A 20,387-nucleotide genomic window follows, 5' to 3' on the forward strand; every position below is an offset into this window, starting at 1 on the left:
GTTGTGTATTGGTGGCTGTTCAGATCGCACTATTGCAGTAACTTATTGGGTTTGTTGACGAGCATGCCGTCTTTGATTGTCAACAGTTCAGCTTCGGAAAGCATTTCAGTACTGAGACCCCCTTCTCTCTGGTACTGACACCATCAGACGGGAATCAAATATGTGATGGCATTAATCGATGTTTCCGCTGCTTTTGATACTGTCAACCACTATATTCAACTCTCCCATCCGCGTGATTTAGGAATAGGTGGTATGGTTTTATCTTGGCTCACTTCCTTTCTTACTGGTCGTATGCAGCAGGTCAGAATTTTCTCTCGCACCCTCCATCCATGCATCCGTCACTACCGGAGTCCCACAGCGATCTGTGCTTCTGCTGCTCTTTTTAATCTCGACTCGACGCCATTATGCAGGTTGCTACCTGGGCTCGGTGTCAACTATAAACTGTACACCAACGATACACAGTTTTTCTTTCACCATTCACATCCTCTTGGTTCACTACATTTGATTTTGTAACCATTTGTTTCTCATCAATCATCCACTGGCTAATTCATAATAAACTGGCTGCCGATATCAGTAAAATGGAGATTTAGATATTGAGCATACTTCTTTCTACAGATTTATCTATGCATAGCCATCTTAAACATCTCATAAAATCTCTTTTGTTTTTACACTATGCATGTTGCATAGATTAAAACCTCTATTTGAGCCCAGTTCTTTTCATACTACATTGCAAGTTGTGCTTTTTCCAACATTTGGTTGCTGTAACTCAGTATTTCCTTGTCTTCCCGCCTCAACACTCTGGGGCGGATTTTCAAAGGGTTACGCGTGTATATTACATGCGTAACCCCGAAAACCCACTCCTCTGTGCACATAGGCTCAGCAACGCGCGCAAGCCCCGGGACGTGCGTATGCCTGCCTCCCAGAGGCAGGCACAACTTAAATAATAAAAGGTAGGGGGGGGATTTAGGTAGGGCTGGAGGCGGGTTAGATAGGGGAAGGGAGGGGAAGGTGTGGGGGGGGGTGAAAGGAAAGTTCCCTCTGAGACTGCTATGATTTCAGAGCGGCCTCGGAGGGAACGGGGAAAGCCATCGTGGCTCCCCTAGGGCTCGGCTCGTGCAAGGTGCACTAGTGTGCACCCCCTTGTGTGCGCCGACCCTGGATATTATAACATGCGCGTGGCTGCGAACGCATGTTATAAAATCGGGTGTAGATTTGTGCGCGCCGGGTTATGTGCACAAATCTACGCCCGCGTGCAGGTTAGAAAATCTGGCCCTCTGGGCTTTACAAAGTGTGCAGAATTCAGCCCCTCGCATTATAACAAGGATTAGTATATGTGAGCAGGCTTTTGCTCCTTACATTGGTTTCCAATCCAGTGGTGCATGAAATTTAAACTCGTTACTCTTTTTCACAAGTTGCTTTGTGGTACCACGGCTCCTTGGACAAATGCAACTTTATGGATATCTAGGCCTTGTAGAGCTCCGAAATCAGCCAACTGAGGGCAATTGGAAATCCTCTCAGCACAGCTGGCCCACCTCACAGAAACACGCCAGCCATCGGGCCTTCTCAGCTGCTGCGCTTCCTCTGTGGAACTCCCTCCCTGAACATCTGCATCTCCAGGCTCTTCTTGTCAAAGAGGCCTTGCTTTGTCATCTTAAGCTGGTTTTTCGAGCCTCTCTCCTAGTTTTTTTTATCCCTTCCGATCGGTCTTTTCTCGTGCTTCTTTCAGTCTTTTGTTTTCTGCTGGCAGCGTTGATTATTGCCCTTTTATTTTTGTATGTTGTCTTTGTTTATTTGTCTTTAGCCTCTTCATTTTTATGCACCTTGAACTTTGAAGAGCATAGGTAACAAAGCTTTTAAATAAGTAATTATTAGAAATATTTGTGATTAGACGTTGGAAGGAAAGGGTGACAGGTTGGAGGGGAGGGTTGTGAACTAACGAGAGACCCTTGTCCATCCAAAGGGTAAAGTCTCTCTCGGATTAGGAGCAATATCTTCCAAGGGATCGCGCACTAAGACTTGCAGCTGGGATATATCCTTGGACAGGAATAGCCGGGCAGACTGGATGGGCCACTTGGTCTTTTTCTGCTGTCATCTCCTATGTTACTATGTGTAGAAGTAGCCTGTTCTAGCTATAGATTAGTTGAAGGGAAGAGATTTACCTCTTGTTCAGGGAATCTTTGCAGGCTGTAATAATATCTTCTATGGGACCAGAACCGAATGATCCATAGTTGATGTGGGCTTTCCTGTGTAGTTACAATGTCTTTGGATAATCCTGAGTACAGTTTCCAGGCTCTGAGAGGCCCAAGCATGCCCATAAGCAGCACTGCAAGTCCAAATGTGTCAGTCTTACTGTGAAACATCCGTCAGACTGCTTGCCCACAATCCTCCCCCATCCCCAGCTCATCTGGAAAGCAGCCCCAGTGGCCTGAGTATTGTACTGGTGTCGCCATCACCGTGCACACATGTGCAGAGGGTCACAGGTAATGAGAAACCGCAAGAGAGCTGCCTGCAGAATGAATTTAAGATGGAAATCTTTCATTGAAGGAGGTGCGTGCATATTAAAACCATTTAATGCGCACAAAAATGGAAAATCTTTGTTGTTTTTTCTTTCATTTTGGAAACGGAAAATCAAATATAGCTGTGGTTTTTTGGTGTTTTGAAATGAAAGGACATCCCTAATGGCTCCTCTCCAGGCTTCCAAGCACAGCTCTGCTCGTGTGGAACAGCCGGGCTGGGTCACTGACGGTCAGCAGGGCACTCCTAGGCTTGGCCTGTGTCAGCAGCCTTTGTTCCTTCCTCCAGTAATGCTAATTCTGTCACCCTTTCTTGCCTATTGAGAAGCAGCCAAAAGGCTTCTGTAATTGCTAGACCGGCATTCACTGGGAAGGAAGTATAGGTTGGGGGCTGGGAAGGGGAGCAAACAGTTTTAAGATATTTTTTTTTTATTATTATTTATCAAAAGGATAAAATGTCAGGTTTAGCTCCAGGAGTGCTTAACTGAATGTTAAATGTTTCAGCATTTCACTTTCCGATTTTATTTTAGCAATTTGGATCAAAGCCTTTAAAATATTTTCTTTTTGGCGGTGGTGCAGGTGTGTGGAGGGAAGGTGGTTCTGTACCTATAATATTACGCATATCGTGGGTTGTGGTTTACGCATCTGCTCATTTTAGGAGGCCAGGGTAGAAGCTTGATTCTTCTTTTTTTTTGTTCCCTAGTTTTGTTTCCTCATCTTGTTAGTTTAACCTTTCAGGCTGGGAAGAGCTCCGTGCTGTGGACCGCACTAGAAGCCATCCAGTACCATCAGTTCAGCACTGCCAGCGATGTGTGGAGCTTTGGTATAGTCATGTGGGAAGTGATGTCCTATGGAGAAAGGCCCTACTGGGACATGTCCAACCAAGATGTGAGTTATCCATAAAGCGGCTAATTCGGGATCTGACGCTGTTGTCCGGAGCCTTGGCTGCTCGCATTTATTTGAAAGGATTTCCTCCCTTGGATGCTCCAGTATTTTGCAAATTCCGAAATATGTTTTTCCCATCAGCATACAGGACTGAAATATAGATTGATCAAGCTAATGCATTAATTACTAGGGCCAAAATTAAATGGTAAGCGACTAGTACCATAAATATTTCTCAGAAAGTTTGCTGTCATGTTCTGGTGGACAGTCATACTGCAACAGGGATCTTGCACGAAAGCCGTGCATGTATTTTTGGTTGTGAAATTTGCTACTTATGAACATCTGCCCAGAAATACCTGATGGGAGTGACCTTTATTGCCATTGATAGTTTTTTAGGTTTTTTTTTTCTCCTCCGTAACATCTTCTGCATTTCTGGGTTGAGGCCTCATTCTCTCTGACATGCAGTTTCCTGATCGTAGGTTATCAAGGCAATTGAGGATGGTTTCCGTCTCCCTGCCCCCATGAATTGCCCGCCTGCCCTTCATCAGCTAATGCTCGACTGCTGGCAAAGAGACCGGAACGGGAGACCCAAGTTTTCACAGATTCACACCATCCTAAGCAAAATGGCTCAGAACCCAGAAAATACAAAATTCGGTACTTCCACTTGTCCAAGGTAATTTTTTTTTTTTTAAAACTGTCTCCAAAGTTGCCTGTCATGCTTTCTCATAAATAAATGTACAGCTTTGGTATCGAGGTTCCCTTTAGCCCGGCATCATCCTTCCAGCGGGTAGGAGGTCACCACTCCATCCTGCAGTAAAACTGGACATTCAGAGAGATTCTATGTGTGGGTATGTATGGATGCATGCATCTGCAGTATCTATAGATATATCATTAATAATAAAATTAGAATTATGTAATTTCCACTAATTCTGAGAAATGTGGGCATGGAAGAGTGGACTGGATTATTTGACAGGGGACTGAGGATTCAGATCTGACCCAGACTGAGAGCAAGCTATGTGACCGACAGGACAGGATGTTGGAGGCGTGCAAAGACCTTCCAGAGAGCCCGGCACAGGCCCAGAGGCTCCCTCCTTAGGGAGAAGTGAGGGGAACCAGAACAAAATTGACACCATTCCAATATTCCAGAAATGAACAAAAATACAATAAGTGACTATCTCAGTGCATGTCTTCTGTTCCATAAAGAATTTTTATAAAATAAATTTTTAGAAGAGATTGATAGTTTGATATAAAGTAAAGGCTATTACCATCCCAGTACTCAAAGCCCGATCCACCAACTACCTTCCTCCTTATAATGTTCATATTTTTTTTTTATTTCAAAAAATTATTTTAAACACTGTGCAAAAAATGTTGCTCCTAAATTAATTTAGTAGCAGTGTTAAATTCATGAAATAACACTCTTCTGGCATCAAGATGCTAAGAAATAAAGATTGTCTCGCATGAATTATTGCTGGACTTTTTGTGGGTGATTAAGAAATAAAGAACGGCATCAGAGGATAATGTCTTCCTGCCAGAGATCGGCTGGGGTCTTTAGCACTGCACGAGGAATGACACCGGGAAGATCAGATGGGCCTTAAGGTCCTCGTCTCGTGTCGCCTTCCATCGGGTGCGCTGTCATGGGGATCTAGCTGCCCAGCTCTGGTGTCAGGTGGCTAGATCCGTGGGGCGTGAGGTTGGGGAAAGGCAGATAGTCGGCTTAAGATAGCTGCAGTTGTTGCAGGCTTACATCTGGCTAAGTTTTCGGCTACAAACCCGGCCTGCTCCAGGCTGAAAACTGGCCCCTAGCTTTCTGTGTGAAAGGAGCTGTCCAGTGTTCTGAAATGATAGTGAGGTGTTAATGTCGACTCGACTCCATAAACAAAATGCGTGGTATGATGGGAGTGGGTTTCCTCTAACCCTACAGACACCTTAAAATCACGGAGGGGCAGCACTACACATTGGCATGGGAAGGGTCCTGGGTTCCTTTCCCTTCTTTTCCTGGCTCGAATGGGGCTGGGGATGCTGCCAATCTTCGTATCTGCTTCAGAGGAGATGGAAACTCTGAGAATATTGTCTGGGAAAGTAAAGCTTTCTTTTAAGCAGAAAAAAAAAACCCCAAAACTTGAGAGAAGATGATGATGAATTTCCCCACTGCAACTCTTGCTGTTCCCTGTCAATAAATCAGAGTTTCCTCATTAAGTATTTGGACTGAAATTCGCTGCTCTGTGTCCATCATTCAGTTTTAGGGAACGCTGGGAACTGGAGAGCTGCAATAAAATAGCTGAGCTGGCAACCGTGTGCAGTCTCTGCTGCCATACCTGTCATGCACCCGAGCACCACTCTGCTGGATTATCCTATCACCAGAGCTAGCGTCTCCTTGGAATAATAGCCTGCTAGCTCACAGCTGCTCTTTCATTTGTAGGCCTCCTTTGTCCAGATTTGCAAATTATTTCAATGACCGAGTACCTCTAGCACAATATTGTTTTCCAGATTGACCAAAAACATGTCTCCATTTGTCTTTTCTGTGGCAGCAACCTTACCCAGTAGCTGCCACCTAAGAGCCGACAAGAGTAAGCTAATAATTATAGGAAATGCACATGTCAAGGTGTGTTAAATTTGTATTTCCTATAGCCTTAGGGCTTCCAGTTCATTGTGAACTGGCCCAACCACCAAGTCTTCGCTCACCAATACCTAGGGGAGTTCTACCCCCATTCTCATTTCTTCCTCCGTCCACAACCCAGCCGCACTCTCTCCCCTCTCCAGGGTCTGTGAACTCCACCCATGAGCAGAAGCCAAGGTCTTGGACACAGTAGCATTGCCACTTTCTTTCTTATCATCGTAGCATTCACGGGGTCCCAGCGATGTTCTGTTTGCTTCTTTTCAGGGCTCCCAGTGCATCGATCCCCCTCATGGAGCGCACCTTCACTGCTTTCCCCACCTTTAGCTCTGTGGGCGAGTGGTTGGAGGCTATTGAGATGGGGAAGTATAAAGACAATTTTACGGCGGCAGGGTACTGTTACCTGGAATCGGTGGCGAGGATGACAGTCCAGTAAGTGAACGTCCTGGGTGGAGGAGGGTTTACGTGTGGTTTTTCAGGCCCTCCGGACACAGATTATTTTGGATGTTTGCAATGAGACTCTCTTTGGGTTTGTATCTCACCATCCACTTGGATCTTTTTGTAATGTGTGTATAATTATTAATGGGGCTGTTGCAAAAGTTGAAAATAGTGTGTGACATTGGACTTTTTTTTTTTTCTCTAAATGACACAACATATAGTTATCACAGAGCTTCATATAAAAAAAAAGTGTTTTTATGTATTTCAAGATGTCTCTAAAGCATCATTTGCTTGGTCTTTGTTCCATTACTTCACTGGAATAAAATGACTCTAATGGTGTTTAAATACTGATAAGTCTGCACTCTTTGTCCCATCAGATAAAAGCTGGATGGCAGTGGTGGTTGTAGATTTTTGTTTGTAGTTTCCAAGGTGAAGATATTAATATTTCATCTCTGTAAATGTGTCTTACATTTAACTTGAAAATGTGGTTGAAATATTATGGCCATGCAAGCACCCTGACTAAGTTAACAAAGATATGAGGGTGATGACCAGCTTATCACTTTCTTCACTTTAGTTCGCAATTCAGGAACACAATTGTCCCAAAATGTATTGAAAAAGAGATATAGTAAATAATCTTGTGTCTTTTCTAGAGATGTTATGAGTCTGGGGATCACATCCATGGAACACCAGAAGACCATCCTGAGTGGCATCCAGACACTGAGGTCACAGGTTATACAGATGCATGGGCGTGGCGTGCAGGTGTGACCCTCACCTTGGGAGGACCAGTTCAGGACTTTGAAGCTGGAAATCCCATAACTGGCCAAGGAACTGGACCAAATAAGTCGAACCTGCAAAGAAAGAGAGAGCGGCCGGAACAATGCAGGAAGCAAAAAAATTCCAGTCATTCCAGAACTGCATTGCCGTCCGTGTCCTGGCACTTTCCCATCATGCCAGGACGGTGGTGACGCTCTGGTTTCTACGGGAAAGGTATTTCGTTAGGGTAAAGGACTCCATGTTTTGCACGTACTTAGGTATACAGGGTGTACTGAAAAAAAAAAGAATAAGTGCACTGTTTTTAAAATGCAGTACACAAAATAAGTTAAAGGGGCATATCAGTGCTCACCTTTCTGTGTCCATCTGTTTTTTATACAAGCAAAAATAGAGTCTGCAGATATTATTTTTACATTTTCTAGATAGTGAATGCAAATGTTTGTTCATGGGCTAATTTATTTTACTGTATTGTGAAGGTCATCCCTTATAGACTAGGTACTGCTGCTGATTCTGGTCTTACCTTGCTAAGCTTTTAACAGAATATAACAGGTGGAACGGATCTTTCAGTCACACACACACACACACACACACACACACAGACACAGACACAGACACACAGACACAGACACAGACACAGACACACACCTCAGATAACTCTGCAGAGGTCCACAAGACCAGAGAAAAACAAGTTTTGAGAGAGGAGTAGCCGACAATAGAATATGCCTGATCTTCAAAAGCATTTACACGCTCAAAACCGGTGTTTACACATGTAAATGCACTTTACCTGTATAAAATTGCTGGAATATATGCCTTGGTAGTGTCCATAGATTTTACCTGTGTTAAATGCACTTAACATGGGTAAATGGCTTTTGAAAATTGCTACAATATTGTTATATTTACCTGCGCAACTGAGAAATGAAATGGCGGATCTGCTATTGGAAATTTGTAAACTATCAGTAACATCATCTAAGGTACCCGAAGACCGGAGGGTTACCAATGTAACCCCTATTTTTTTAAAAAAAAGGGCTCAAGGGGTGATCCAGGAAATTACAGACCAGTGAGTCTGACGTCTGTGCCAGGCACAGTGGTAGAAACGAACGTAAACGCCCCTCCTTTATCTGGCTAAAGGCCTGTGAATAGAGATCAAGTTTAGAAGTTGCGTTAGCTGCTTTACAAATCGTGGGGGGGTGGAGCTACGTGGGTTTCCCCTAGACTTGACTGCTGTGCTCTCCTTAAGAGGATTTGCTAGAATCATTGCAAGTAATTGAATCACTTCACGCTGCAAATTTTATTTTAAAAAAAACCTGGTCTGTGGAGGAAATCCTTTTCCAGTCTATAATGATACTTAGCTGCACTTTTCCAGAGCAGCCAGAGTCAAGCAAGAAGTTTAATAAGCACGTTGGCCCCCCAACCCCCTCTTGCCTGTTGGGTGCATAAAGTGAAAGAGAGTTGCAGTCTGAGTTATCCTAATGAATGCGCTGCTCAGCCACAGCACTTCCACGCCCTCCATCAAACATCTGCACTTTGATGGGTTATTGCTCCGTGGATCACCCCAGTCAGAACTCAGGATCATTCTTTTCATTATAATTGGGTTTTCCAATTATAATGACTACAAAGAAAGCACCTGGGGCTTGGCCAAGATGTTGACGTCAATTAACCATGCGCCCAAAAAAGCATCCTCTAATCTTCCACCTGCAATTTGATTTAGTAGTAAAATAGTAATAATTTGTCACATTTAATCCAAGCCCATACAGAGTAATTGAGATGTGGAGATGCAGCCATCTCTGGCGGTAGAAGTTAGCAGATAGGATGCCAACAGCCTCTGAATTGCCTGCAGGGGGGAGATTTGTCATCGGCCCAGAATTTACAGATACCGTTCCTGTGTGCACTACGAAGAGTTTGCAGTGGGGATAACCTGGGTTCACGCAGAGAAACCCAGGAGCTAGTCCCAGATATTTGCACATGTGCATGAATATGTGAGCGAGGCAAAATGCCACGGCTCATCACTCACTCCATAGCAATGAATTATTTCTGAACATAAGAGGGGGGAAATGCGCTTCCTATTGCATTTTAATCAAACAGCTTCCCACAGGCCTAGTAACTGGCCTGGATGGGTAAATGAGAGAAGAAACATTTTACCGCGGTTACGGATCATATAATAAAATTAGTCAACAAGCTGAATTAAAGCCGAGGCATGGGGAGAGATCAATTTTTCGAATCCCAATCTCCTGGTCTTAGGTAGCAGCCATGCCAGTTCTCCTAGCTGACTTTGTGATTATATTCGATAGGAGCCCTAGTCTATTTGAAATTTAAGAACACAAAAATGGGTTATTGGTTTTGTAACATCTGACCTCTTCTTATCAGCAGAGTTAGGGCATTAAGCAAGGGGGAGAAAAGAGGTTAGTATCACCCTGACAAAGTTATTTTGTTTATATGTTCTTGCACTTGCAGTGTAAGAGAAGGAGTTTATGCACTGCAAGATACCTAACTCAGGGGTGGCCAACTCCGATCCTTGAGAGCCCCAAACTGGCCAGGGTGTGGGATTTCCACAAGGAATAAGTATGAGATACAGCCTCATGCACTGACTCCATTGTATGCACGTTTGTCTCATGCATGTTCATTGTGCGTATCCTGAAAACCAGGCCTGTTTGTGGCTCTTGAGGATTAGGGTTGGCCACCCCTGCCCTAACCTGTGGAAGCCAGACAAAATGTTTGAAGAGAGGAGACTGTGCATATAACAGATTAGCAGGTATCCCCGGCTCAGTGCTTCCCCTGTGCCTGGCAGCGATCCGCACTGCAGTGCTTTTCTACCTTTACAGAGCTGGTGGGTTCCGGTCCTCAATGCATTATAAATCCTAATGACTTGAAGAGATTGCGCGCCTGCATTCAGCGCCTCGTTAGGAGAGGCTACCTTATTTCCAAAGCAGCCTCTTGGGCAAGTCTTTCATCCGTATTATTCTGAGACTCCCTCTCGTGCGGGTAACAATACTTTCACTTGCCTTCCCTTTGATGTCAGGAAGATAACAGGTAAAAAGAACCACCTTGCTGAAATTCTACATTTCTTAAAATGTCCTGCTTGCATAGACTTTCCACAGCAGCTTCAGTTTAACACCGACGCTCTTGCAAGGTACAATAGTCAGATACTCAACCATTTACCTACTGAGAAAAGAAGTACACAACCCAAAATGTCTGGTCAAAATAGCCCTGCACAACCCGAGCAGTACAAGAAATGCAGGTTAGTACTGAGATAATCAAAGATTGTGGGTCATGCAATATGTCCCAGCAGGGGCTTGACCCGCAAACTTAGGAGTTAGTCATTCGTGGGGAGAGCAATTTTCAAAAGCCATTTATTCAGATAAATGGACTTGTCTGGATCAACGGGAGGAGGACGTGAAGCCAAACAACATTGCAATTTTTCATTTTCAAAGCTAAGCGTTTTGTTCTCCACAGAGAAAGAACCTGCACACAATGCAGGTGCAAATTTGCACAGAAACTTTCAAAAGGGAGAGTGTCCTCATACTTTCCTTTTTGAAAACTGGTGCAAAGCCCAGAGGTAAAAGTAGCTGCAGACTTTGCACCGATGTGGCTAGTTTTGAAAATCACCCAAGTAGTGGACATAAATTGAGTTATTCCTCCTGCTGGCATCGCCTATTGAGCAGCCAAGAGAATATTAACTTCCGTCCTGCTTTGTGACAAATGTAAGGATAACAGCGTTATTTACAGCCTCGCTCACCAACACCACATGCCTTCATCTTACAACATTTTGCACAGACAGAAGATACAAATAACTCTTGTTTAGCCTTATGCATGCATATTTCATTTTATCTTTTTCCTTTTGCCTCGCTTTAGCCTGGTTTCTAATTAGACAGGTACACAAACAGTAAAATGATTGCATTCGCCTGCTAAATCATGTGGAATATGTTGTCCACAGTCACAAACGGGCTTCCTCCGAGAGTCACACGGAGATGGGATGGAGCTGTTAAGAGTTAAAAGTAACAATTTGGAAGGATTAAATGATCACTATTCCTGTGGTGTAGTGAGGGAGTGCCCCTTTCTTCTATAGTACTGAAATGTGATATGGAAAGAATAAACATGAGGCAGTATATCTTAGGAAGGCATATTCTTGACAGACTGTACTTAGTTATAGAGATGTGCAAGCTGTCTGGTGTCTAACCCAACCCATTCCAGATTGTGCTCCTCAACAACAAACATCCGAGGAAATCCATGACGGATTTTGCTCGGATTGATATTGAATTTCTGCAGATCTGGCAGAGGTTTTGTTGTCCCCTTAAAATAAATAAACAAATAAAAATGTTGACCCAGTCCACCCAACTCACGGGACTGTCTGTGGGTTTGTAAACCTCTTCTAAAGATGTTTTCAGATGTCCCATGTTGGTACTGCCAGGACTATTTACGAGCTCTCCTTGGCATTTTATGAGTTCTGGGCATTGTTTAATAGTTCAAATGTATAAGTGAGTGTACCATTCACAGATCTAAATTGATGTGACAAAAATGCTAACGCTTTCTTTTGCAGTTGGCATTTTGCAAAAACAAAAAAAAATTATTATTTTTTTTTAAATATTAGTTGGTGGTTTTCGCTTAAAAGTAGTTTGGTGCAGCTCTTAAAAGAAGTAAGCATTCTCATCTTATAATTAGAATGTAATTATTTTTCAAGCAGCATTTGCAAAACAGAAATCCTTCCTAGGTGAGGGATTTCTTGAATACTCCTCCTATTCTAATCCCCTATGATTATCCCTCCGCTGTGATATGAGCCGTCAAGCTAAGGGTAGGATCGCCCTATTGTTGCAGCTAGAGAGTGGTTGGCTGCTCAGCCTCACTGTTAAGGCTTTCAGACAATGGAGCATTCCACAAGCAAAACCCACAGATTGCAGAGATACTGAGCCAGCCTTTCCCTCTAAGAGCTGGACTAATAGAGGTGTGAAGCAAAAGAGGACTTGAATTTATTGTTCAGCTAAATAACTGACGTGGTGGTATCTTACCTACAGTATGGCTCTCTTCAGGCCTCAAAGTGTACGATAGGGCTTGTTTTTTATTCTCGATTTTAAAATTCATCCTTTCCACTGCTCTTTGTTCATTTTTGAAACCTGAAAATGTTAAAATTATCCAGTTGCTCATCTGTTAAACTGTTATCCCAAATTCTGATGCATCATTGCCCCCATGTTTTTGTACCAAAAAGAGGAATACTCATGAATGGACACTTTTGTTTGCTAACAATAAGGAGATCCTAAGGATGAAATGAGATTTGTATGTGGTTTCTGTTTACATTTTGCATCTACGAATGTATGATGTCTCTATGGTATGTGACATGAACCAACTTGATTCTTTAGCACGTAACTTGTTGAAACATCTCCCTGTCATGCACAAGCCCTTCCTTGACCCATTTCTCTTACTGCTGGGTGATCAGGAACTGGCCTAAAAGACCATTTATTACCTGCAGTATCCCGAGCCCTGCACCAGTGACAGAATGTTCCAGAGGGCGAGGAGCGGCAGCTTAGCACTACTGTCAAGACGTAGCCATGCTAAGACCATCCTAAGATATTTGTTGGCTTAGAACTCCGTGGTGTGCTAATTTGCTCATTATACAAGCCGAGGTTAGATTTTAGAGAGTGGCTGTTCTACCCTCAGTCTCTGAAAACTCTTTGCAAGCCCTGGTGCATTGCCTGTGCTAGGAGGGGAAAGCACACAGATTAGATTTGGACCTCACCCCCTCTGTATTCCTCCCCCTCCTCTCCTACATTCTGTGCAGTTGAGGTTTCTCCTTAGTTTTTAAGGTGGTTTCGTTTAGGCTAGACTTAGCCTGCATGCACTGTAGGGTTACAAATACAATGAAATGGCCTAGCATTTTACCAGAACCTCTTTTATAAACAATGGATGCCTTATGCTGTGGTAACCTGCAGCTTCTTCTAAAACATTCTGGCTCCACCACAGCTAAATACATTAGGCCCAAGCCCATTGCCCGTAAAGAAAGCGGAGATTTCTATAGCTAAAGACATTTCAGCACTAAGGAGCTCCCAGAAAGAAGTAGCCTGGGCAGGATTTCACAGAGAAATCCGCTCCTCTCCCAACCTTTACTAAATCTTCTAAGATGTAAATAAATGCGGCTGAAAGAATGGCTGGGTTTTACGAGTTTAATATTCCTAATTACTAATCTCCAATTAGCAGTCAACCTTTGGGGTAAACTTGTCAAGCCTTGTAATTCAATTAAATTAGCAAATAATTTATATGTTTCAAATGCCCCTGCTGGCTGGAGGGTCTCGCAAACGATTTGATTCCTTCAACCTCGGACACCCTCTGCTTGCTGATATTAGGCAAGAAGGAAATCCTGATCTCATTGAATTTCACCCCCGCCCCCGGGGAGGATTAGGATAATCTGCTGCAGGCTTTCTGTTTTTGGGGGTGGTTATCTGCAGGCCGGACTGCCAGCAATAAATACAATTACAGCAGGATTAGAGGCGGTGATCTTCATACACAGAAATGAAATGGTTTCACCCTGCCCTAATCTGTCACCAAGCCGCTAAAAAAACAAAGTGATTTTATGTATTAAACGTGCTGGTCCCGAAATAAAACGAAGGAAAGCTGCCGAGAGGATCCGAAAGGAGCAGGCCTAGCCTGGCTGGCACCGGGGAGGGGGTCTGGTAGGATAAGACCCTGTGAGGCAGAGCTACCTCACCGCACTGGAAAGTGGAAATAGTAAGGGGGGAGGGGGTTACTGACCCCCCCCCCCCCATGGCACGCACCTATTTCAGTGCCCCCCTCACAAGGTCCCAGAGCAGGAAGCTCCTTCTGCTGGGGGGGGGGGGTGCCACGTGCTTTGTGGGCAGATCATAGGAGACAAAAGAAGGTTTGCTGGAGCTGATGTGCTGCCCAGAGCTGGCGTTGGGGTGGCACAGAGGGAGGGCTTGCATGGCTGCACCACGGGGAAACTCTACAGGGAGAGGCTTCATCATCATCATCATCTTCGGCTTTAAATCCACAATCTGATTGTCCTTGCATGGTGAGGAGCTTAAGAACCAAAAAAAAAAAAAAAAGGGCTAAACAGGCCAAGGGGCCTGAAAGCCCATTGTGGCCAGGCCGGGACGATGCAGCCAGGGAGGTGGGGAAGCAGCCAGCAGGCGCATTCAGAGCCCAGCGGGCAAGGCACTTGTCATCCAGCTCCTAAGGACCCCTTCCTAAGCCTTAGGTAAAATAACAACTCCATTCTGTCTCGCATCAAACGGAAAAGAAAAACCATTTCAACTCAAGGCAGGCTGAAAACCCCAGAGATTTAATACAAATCGGAGGGAGGTCTCTGTTTTTTCTCTTTTTTTTTTAACTTCACTTGTGTGTACGGGAAGTGTTAACAAGTTTACCCCGGACTAATTCTTTTTCCTAGGTGACGTTTTTGATTAGCTCAGGGGTCGTACTGTCCCCCCGCCCCCTTTTATTTTGCTTCTGTGCAGACTGTGGCCCCTGCGGAGCCCCTGCGGAGCCAGGGGCCAGTCCTCCTCGCTCCATCCTGGTCTGAGCGCTCCCCTGGTTCCGCAGACCGCGCGGCGCTGGCCCCGCGTGCTGGAATCAAGTTGGTTTTTCTATTTATGCTCTGTGTTCTTGTTGCGCTATACATTCATCCATCACATGTGATATATTGTAAATATATGGAAAAAGGCAATATATTTTTGTAAATTGTTTCAAAGAAGTGTAAAATCAGAACAAAAAAAAAAAAAAAGGAGGACACTGTGTACATTTCACTGTTCAGACGCGGGCTGGGAGCAGCAGCAGCCGTTCCCGAGCCTGACAAAAGCTTTGGGACATGGGGGGAGGGAGCAGGGTTATTTGTGTTAACTCTGAAACTTTTCTATTGAAAACCGAATCATGTTTTAAAGGTTGCAATAATAAAGGGAGATTGAATATATAAATTAAGCAAGCGGCTCTGTGCTGTTCCCTTTCTCCTGCCTTCTTCTGCTCGGGGTGCCCTGGAAAAAAGCGCCAATTAGCATATGCAGCAATTATCGAGTAATTAGTAGATGACTCCTCATGACGCCGGAGCTTAATGCGCGGATGATTTATTAAGCCTGCTGCGAGCCGGGAGGAAGCCTTTGAAGTGCGCGTGCGCAGGAGCTCACCTGCTGGGTGGCTTGGGCTGTGCAGAGCTGCAGGTAAGGCTCCTCCCCCTACCTTCATTTCCAGTTCTTACCTGAGCACAGAAGGAGGCCTTGGCCGTTCCGAGCCAGGAAGAAGAACCCGGGCAGGGGCAGCCCCACCCCTTCCGTTAATACCCCCCCCCCCCCCCACACACACACACACACACACACAAATGCAGATGGCTGTGCGGACAGCGAGGAGTCTGCTCATCCTATGAGCTCCCAAATAAAACCATTTTTTAGGTGCAGCAGTGCCTGAGGGACCCCTTGCTCTGCCTTTGCAGCAGCCTTAGTCTGGCACAAGCACAGGTCAGCTCTGGGAATTAAAATCCCAGCCTCCCCCCTCCCACTGCAGGGAGCGCTGCTGATGGGACCTGGGGGTCCCATCAGCAGCAACTGCTCTGTCAATGGTGTACAAATTCCTGCAGTTGGGAGGAGCCAGCATTGCTTGATTTATTGCAGTTCTTCTCAACTCTGGTCCTTGGAGAGCGCCCCCAAACCCAGACAGTGATCAGGATACCTGCAATAAATGATCATTGGCTACGTATGGCTGATCTAATTGCCTGGTTACTGTACCTGTTTTGTCTTGAGCTGTTAAGGCCCAGTTTTGAGAGCGTGTGGAAATGTACAGTTTCATAAAAGCAAACGGCATCTTTTTGATAGTTAAAAGACAGAAATAACAGCAATGAGCCAGAAGTGGACAGAAAAGCTTCCTCTGATTGTTATCTCGTGCCCTGTGATTCTGTCACATTGGTGTCTTGGTTCTAAGAAGGCCTGGGTGGTTAATTCAAGCTCTCTGAGCAAGAGGTGGGCGGTATCAAAGTTAGGAGCTGCAAAAATTTAAAAAAACACAAAAAAAAAAGACTGGAATCCAAATATATTTTTGCTAGAATGTGCTGGATCTGTCTTCTGTAGTCTCTGGGGTCTCCCCACACCGGAGACATTTTATTAACTGCTCTCTGGACTGACTCTGGTTGGTTTATCTCTTTTTGAAGGTGCGGTCTCTGGAATGGTGCACTGTGCTTCGAAGGAGGTCTCACCAAAGATTTATACAGAAGCAATATCACCTTTCCTTTCCTGCTGGCTAATCCTCTCCCTATGCACCCAAGCATCCGTCTGGCTTTTGTTATCACCGTATCTGCCTTAGATAAGAAGGGGATCTGGGAGTGTGATTATTTTATGTGCAGACTTTCATGCCCTACAATATACTTCATTGGGTTTTTGTAACCTGACTGCATGATCCTGCATTCTTTAGCAGTACATCTTAGCTGCCCAGTTCTCACCATTCTAGATCCCTTGTCATGTTTTCTACACCTTCCGTCTATACCTGGCTGCCGATTTTGCTATTATCTGAAAAAAGACAAACCTTTCACAATAGCCCTTGACAACATCCCTAACGAACAATAATGTATAGAAATGGAGCAAGGGCCGATCCCTGTGGCACACCACTGGTAACCACCCTTTCCTCAGAGTGAGCTCAGGTTACCGCTATCCTTTGTCACCTCCCACTCAACCAACTTCTAACCCGGTCAGTCGCTTTAAAGCTCACACCTAGGGCGCTCAGTTTGTTTATAACTCACTTATGCAGAAAGCTGACAAAGGCTGGCCACCCAGTCAAAGAAATGCATTAGATTCGTCTGACAGGACCTACCTGATCACTCTGCCTTGGATCCTGTACCTCCATCGCATGTCAGCGACTGCACTACCCTGCATTACAGCAGCACCGAGGTCAGACTCCCCGGCCTGTAGTTCCCAGCCTCCTCCTCACTTCCACTTTTATGAAGAGGAAGCACATTCACCCGTCTCCAGTCCTTTGGGACCACTCCTGAGACTAAAGAAGCATTGAGAAAGGTCAGACGCAGTGCAAGCTGCCAGCACTTAAGTTCCCTCGATGCCCTCACGTGCAACCCATCCTGCCCCATTGCTTTCTCCGCTTTCAGTGTTGCTAGCTCCTGTATTCTGTCAATGGCCGGATGTTTATCTCACTTTCATTCCTTTTTGGGGCAGTTTCCTGTGGTCCTAACCCCAAGCCTTCCTCCGCGGACAATGAACAGAAATGTTTGTAAAGCAAAGCCACCTTCTCCTTGTCAGCCTCTACCTAACTCCCACTCCCCAATTTATCTTTCAGCCTTACAATCCCACTTTTACACTCCCTCCTGTCACTAACATATCTAAAAAAAAAAAATAAATAAAAAATCCTGATCCCTTGGTTTACTGTGCTAGCTGTGTCTTCTTCACTGTTCTCCAGCTTCTCTTAGCTTTGCCTCTTCCTCTTTCCGTGCTCTCTTGTGGGTTTATGAACCTTCTCCTCCCTTACCTTTTTAGTCGCTTCTTTAGAAAGCCGCAGTGTTTTATCCTCCTTCTTGCATTTATTTTCCTAACAAGAAGGTTTGTTGCCCTTATGATATCACCTTTTAGCTTTTCTCACTGCTCTTCTACTCCCCCCCTCCCCCCCCATCTTAACAAGGCCCTCGCCTTTAAACGAACCTCTCACCGTTGCCCGTGCTGTAAGGCCTGTGTGGTCGTGAACACTCGGGTACAACACATTAACCCGCTCAGATCCAGGAAGCGGTGGTTCCAGTATTTGTGCACAGCTGGGGGCAGGGCTGTACTGTACTGTGCAGGTAAAGCAGAGCACAAGCCAGGCCCGGGTGGTCATTATGTCACCTCTCTGAGCCTTGGCTCAAGTCCCGCTTCTCCCGCCGACCCTCCTTGTGACCTCAGTCAAGTCATTTGACCTTCCCCTGCCCCAGTTACCAACTCGGACTGCAGGCCCTCTGGGGTGGGGGAAGTACATACCGTACCTGATTCGAAACTCACCTTGCACTTGATCTTGGAAAGATGTGTAATTAAATCCAGTCCCAAACCGGTTTGAAGAAAAAGCCATTTGTGTACAGCAGCAAAATAAACGTGCGTCACAATTTGAAACAGAAAAAGGAGAAAGTTCCCAGTTTTCTGGCCACTTGAGTTGGTTTTGGACTCACTTCCAGATCAGGTGTGGGGGAGGGAGATATACCACAGATCTGAGCCACTTATGCTGGACTTAAAAAGATCAGGGCATCAATTTCTAGGCACAGAGGTACTCTATTAATTTTATTTTGCTTTTTTTTATGATTATTCAGTGCCCACATTTAAGAGAAGAATGCACAGCGGCTGTGTGGAACATGACGCATGGTGCTTTTATGAAGCAGCCCATTTATTAATGTAAATAATGTCCTGTTGAGACAAACCTTGCACGGTCTTCTTGCACAAGGTATCCAAGATAAGAGGGAAATCATTACCAGCTGACTCCCCCCCCCCCCCCCCCCTTATCTCTGGATTTGAAAGAAGGTCACATTCCTGAAGGGAGACCACAGGGTTTGGTTATTTCCCTTTAAGAATGACAACAAAAAAGCTGCTAATAAAACGTCCTTTTCTTTTACAGCCTCAGTCAGTGGCTTGAGTGATTTTTTTCTGTGTCCATGTTCGAAATGCTTGGGATTCACCCACTGTCAGATGGGTACAAATTTCCTTCCGATGATCACAACAGAGATAAGAGTGCTGAACCCATTGGAAGTTTGATGCTAATCAGGGAAAGAAGCAGGGAGATACTTCTGAAGATACAAGATTTTTCCTATGCAATCCTACTGGATCAATATTTTGTAAAGTACCCTTTCTTCGCTATTTGGTGTGTTGGCCCTCTGACCTCTAGATAATTGTCCAGTTCTAGAGTTTGTGTTAAGAAAGTTAGTGTAATATGTACCCTGCTGTTTACGCTTGAATTTCCCACTGCTGCCAGAGCTCAGAACAAGCCAACTTGCAACTTTTCCACAGCTCAGAAGGGGCAGAGCTGGGCAACCACAGACAAATAGTTGTTAGTCAAAATTTACTTAGCATGTAACATGAAATCATGTCAAATGCTTATGGGATTGCAGCCAGGGATGATGAGTTTTAAACAAGCATGCGGGCGCACATGTGCCGTCTCACACTCAGGGATGCAGCTTTGTTATAGCATGTGGGCGTATATGCACACATGTTATGCAATACGCTAAGCGCATGCAAATCATACTTCCACCATGTAAATGGGTGGATTTTAAAAGGGGTGCGTGTCCACACCATCGACAGTTTCACCAGTTCATTCCAAGTTCACTCAAGCAAGGGATAGGACCTCCTCTAGTTTAATAGCCTCCCTTTTCCCCTCTTAACCCTCTTGTTTTATGACTTACACGCTATCCATAGCGGAAGTAAAGTTACGCGGTTGGTGACCCCGATGTGCACTTATGCACGTAAATATTTATACAATGTTTTCATTGGGAAATCCAAGACCGCCGTGCCCTTCCCCTTTTTTTTAGGAAAAGTTTTTGGTGCGTGCAGCAGGAGATAGACGCGTATCCAGGCGGCTTTTAAAAATCCGCTCAGTGTGCGCCTGACCGACATTCACGTATCTTCCGGTTTTGGAGCACGGCGGGCTTTTAAAATTCACCTTTAAGTTTCTTGCCTTAATGATAGAGTGAGTATGAATAACTAGATGAATAATCCTCTCTCTGTGTGTGAGCAATGGTAGCCCCGTGACCAAAGTCTGCTCTGGGTAGTTAACTTACTGACAAAGCACTTTACCTACCTACATCAGCATAAAAGAAATCTTTTCCCTCTTTAACATTACTATGTCCCTGCGAATAGCATCAAATTCACTTCCGCCTATTTTCAAACAACCCACAACCTCCAGCTTGCCCTTCCCTAGCCTCTTTCACACCACGCTGCCCTTCCTCCAAATATGAATTCTAATGCAAGTAGCTTTAAAATCCTTGGTGAAGTCTAACCTCTTAGCGGCAGGGTTGGAATTCATCCTGGCTCTGTATTATAAATGACTCTGTGTCCTGGGGGTATATCCAGTTCCTAAGTGAATGAGAAGGCCGCAGCATGTTCTTTTAAAATAAGAAACAAAAGGAGAGATACCTTCACATCCCGAAGATTTTGATTAATGCTTCCCATCTGCTCTCCCGCGGTGGCTTCCAAATGACACTTGCCTAATTCATCAGCTTTCCCAAA

At 44.8% G+C, this 20,387-nt stretch overlaps 1 protein-coding gene across 1 annotated transcript in view; it reads left to right on the plus strand.

Moving 5' to 3' along the window:
* EPHA10 (EPH receptor A10) overlaps window positions 1-14,944 on the plus strand; it is a 164,847-nt gene extending 149,903 nt beyond the window's left edge. The window contains exons 14-17 of the mRNA XM_029570904.1: window positions 3,252-3,401; window positions 3,875-4,068; window positions 6,277-6,441; window positions 7,098-14,944. Coding sequence (XP_029426764.1) covers window positions 3,252-3,401; window positions 3,875-4,068; window positions 6,277-6,441; window positions 7,098-7,212 — 624 coding nt within the window. The 3' untranslated portion in view covers window positions 7,213-14,944. The remainder of the gene's footprint in view (window positions 1-3,251; window positions 3,402-3,874; window positions 4,069-6,276; window positions 6,442-7,097) is intronic.
* Window positions 14,945-20,387: the final 5,443 nt, after the last annotated feature.

Source organism: Rhinatrema bivittatum, chromosome 11, assembly GCF_901001135.1.
Source record: "Rhinatrema bivittatum chromosome 11, aRhiBiv1.1, whole genome shotgun sequence".
Lineage (NCBI taxonomy): Eukaryota > Metazoa > Chordata > Amphibia > Gymnophiona > Rhinatrematidae > Rhinatrema > Rhinatrema bivittatum.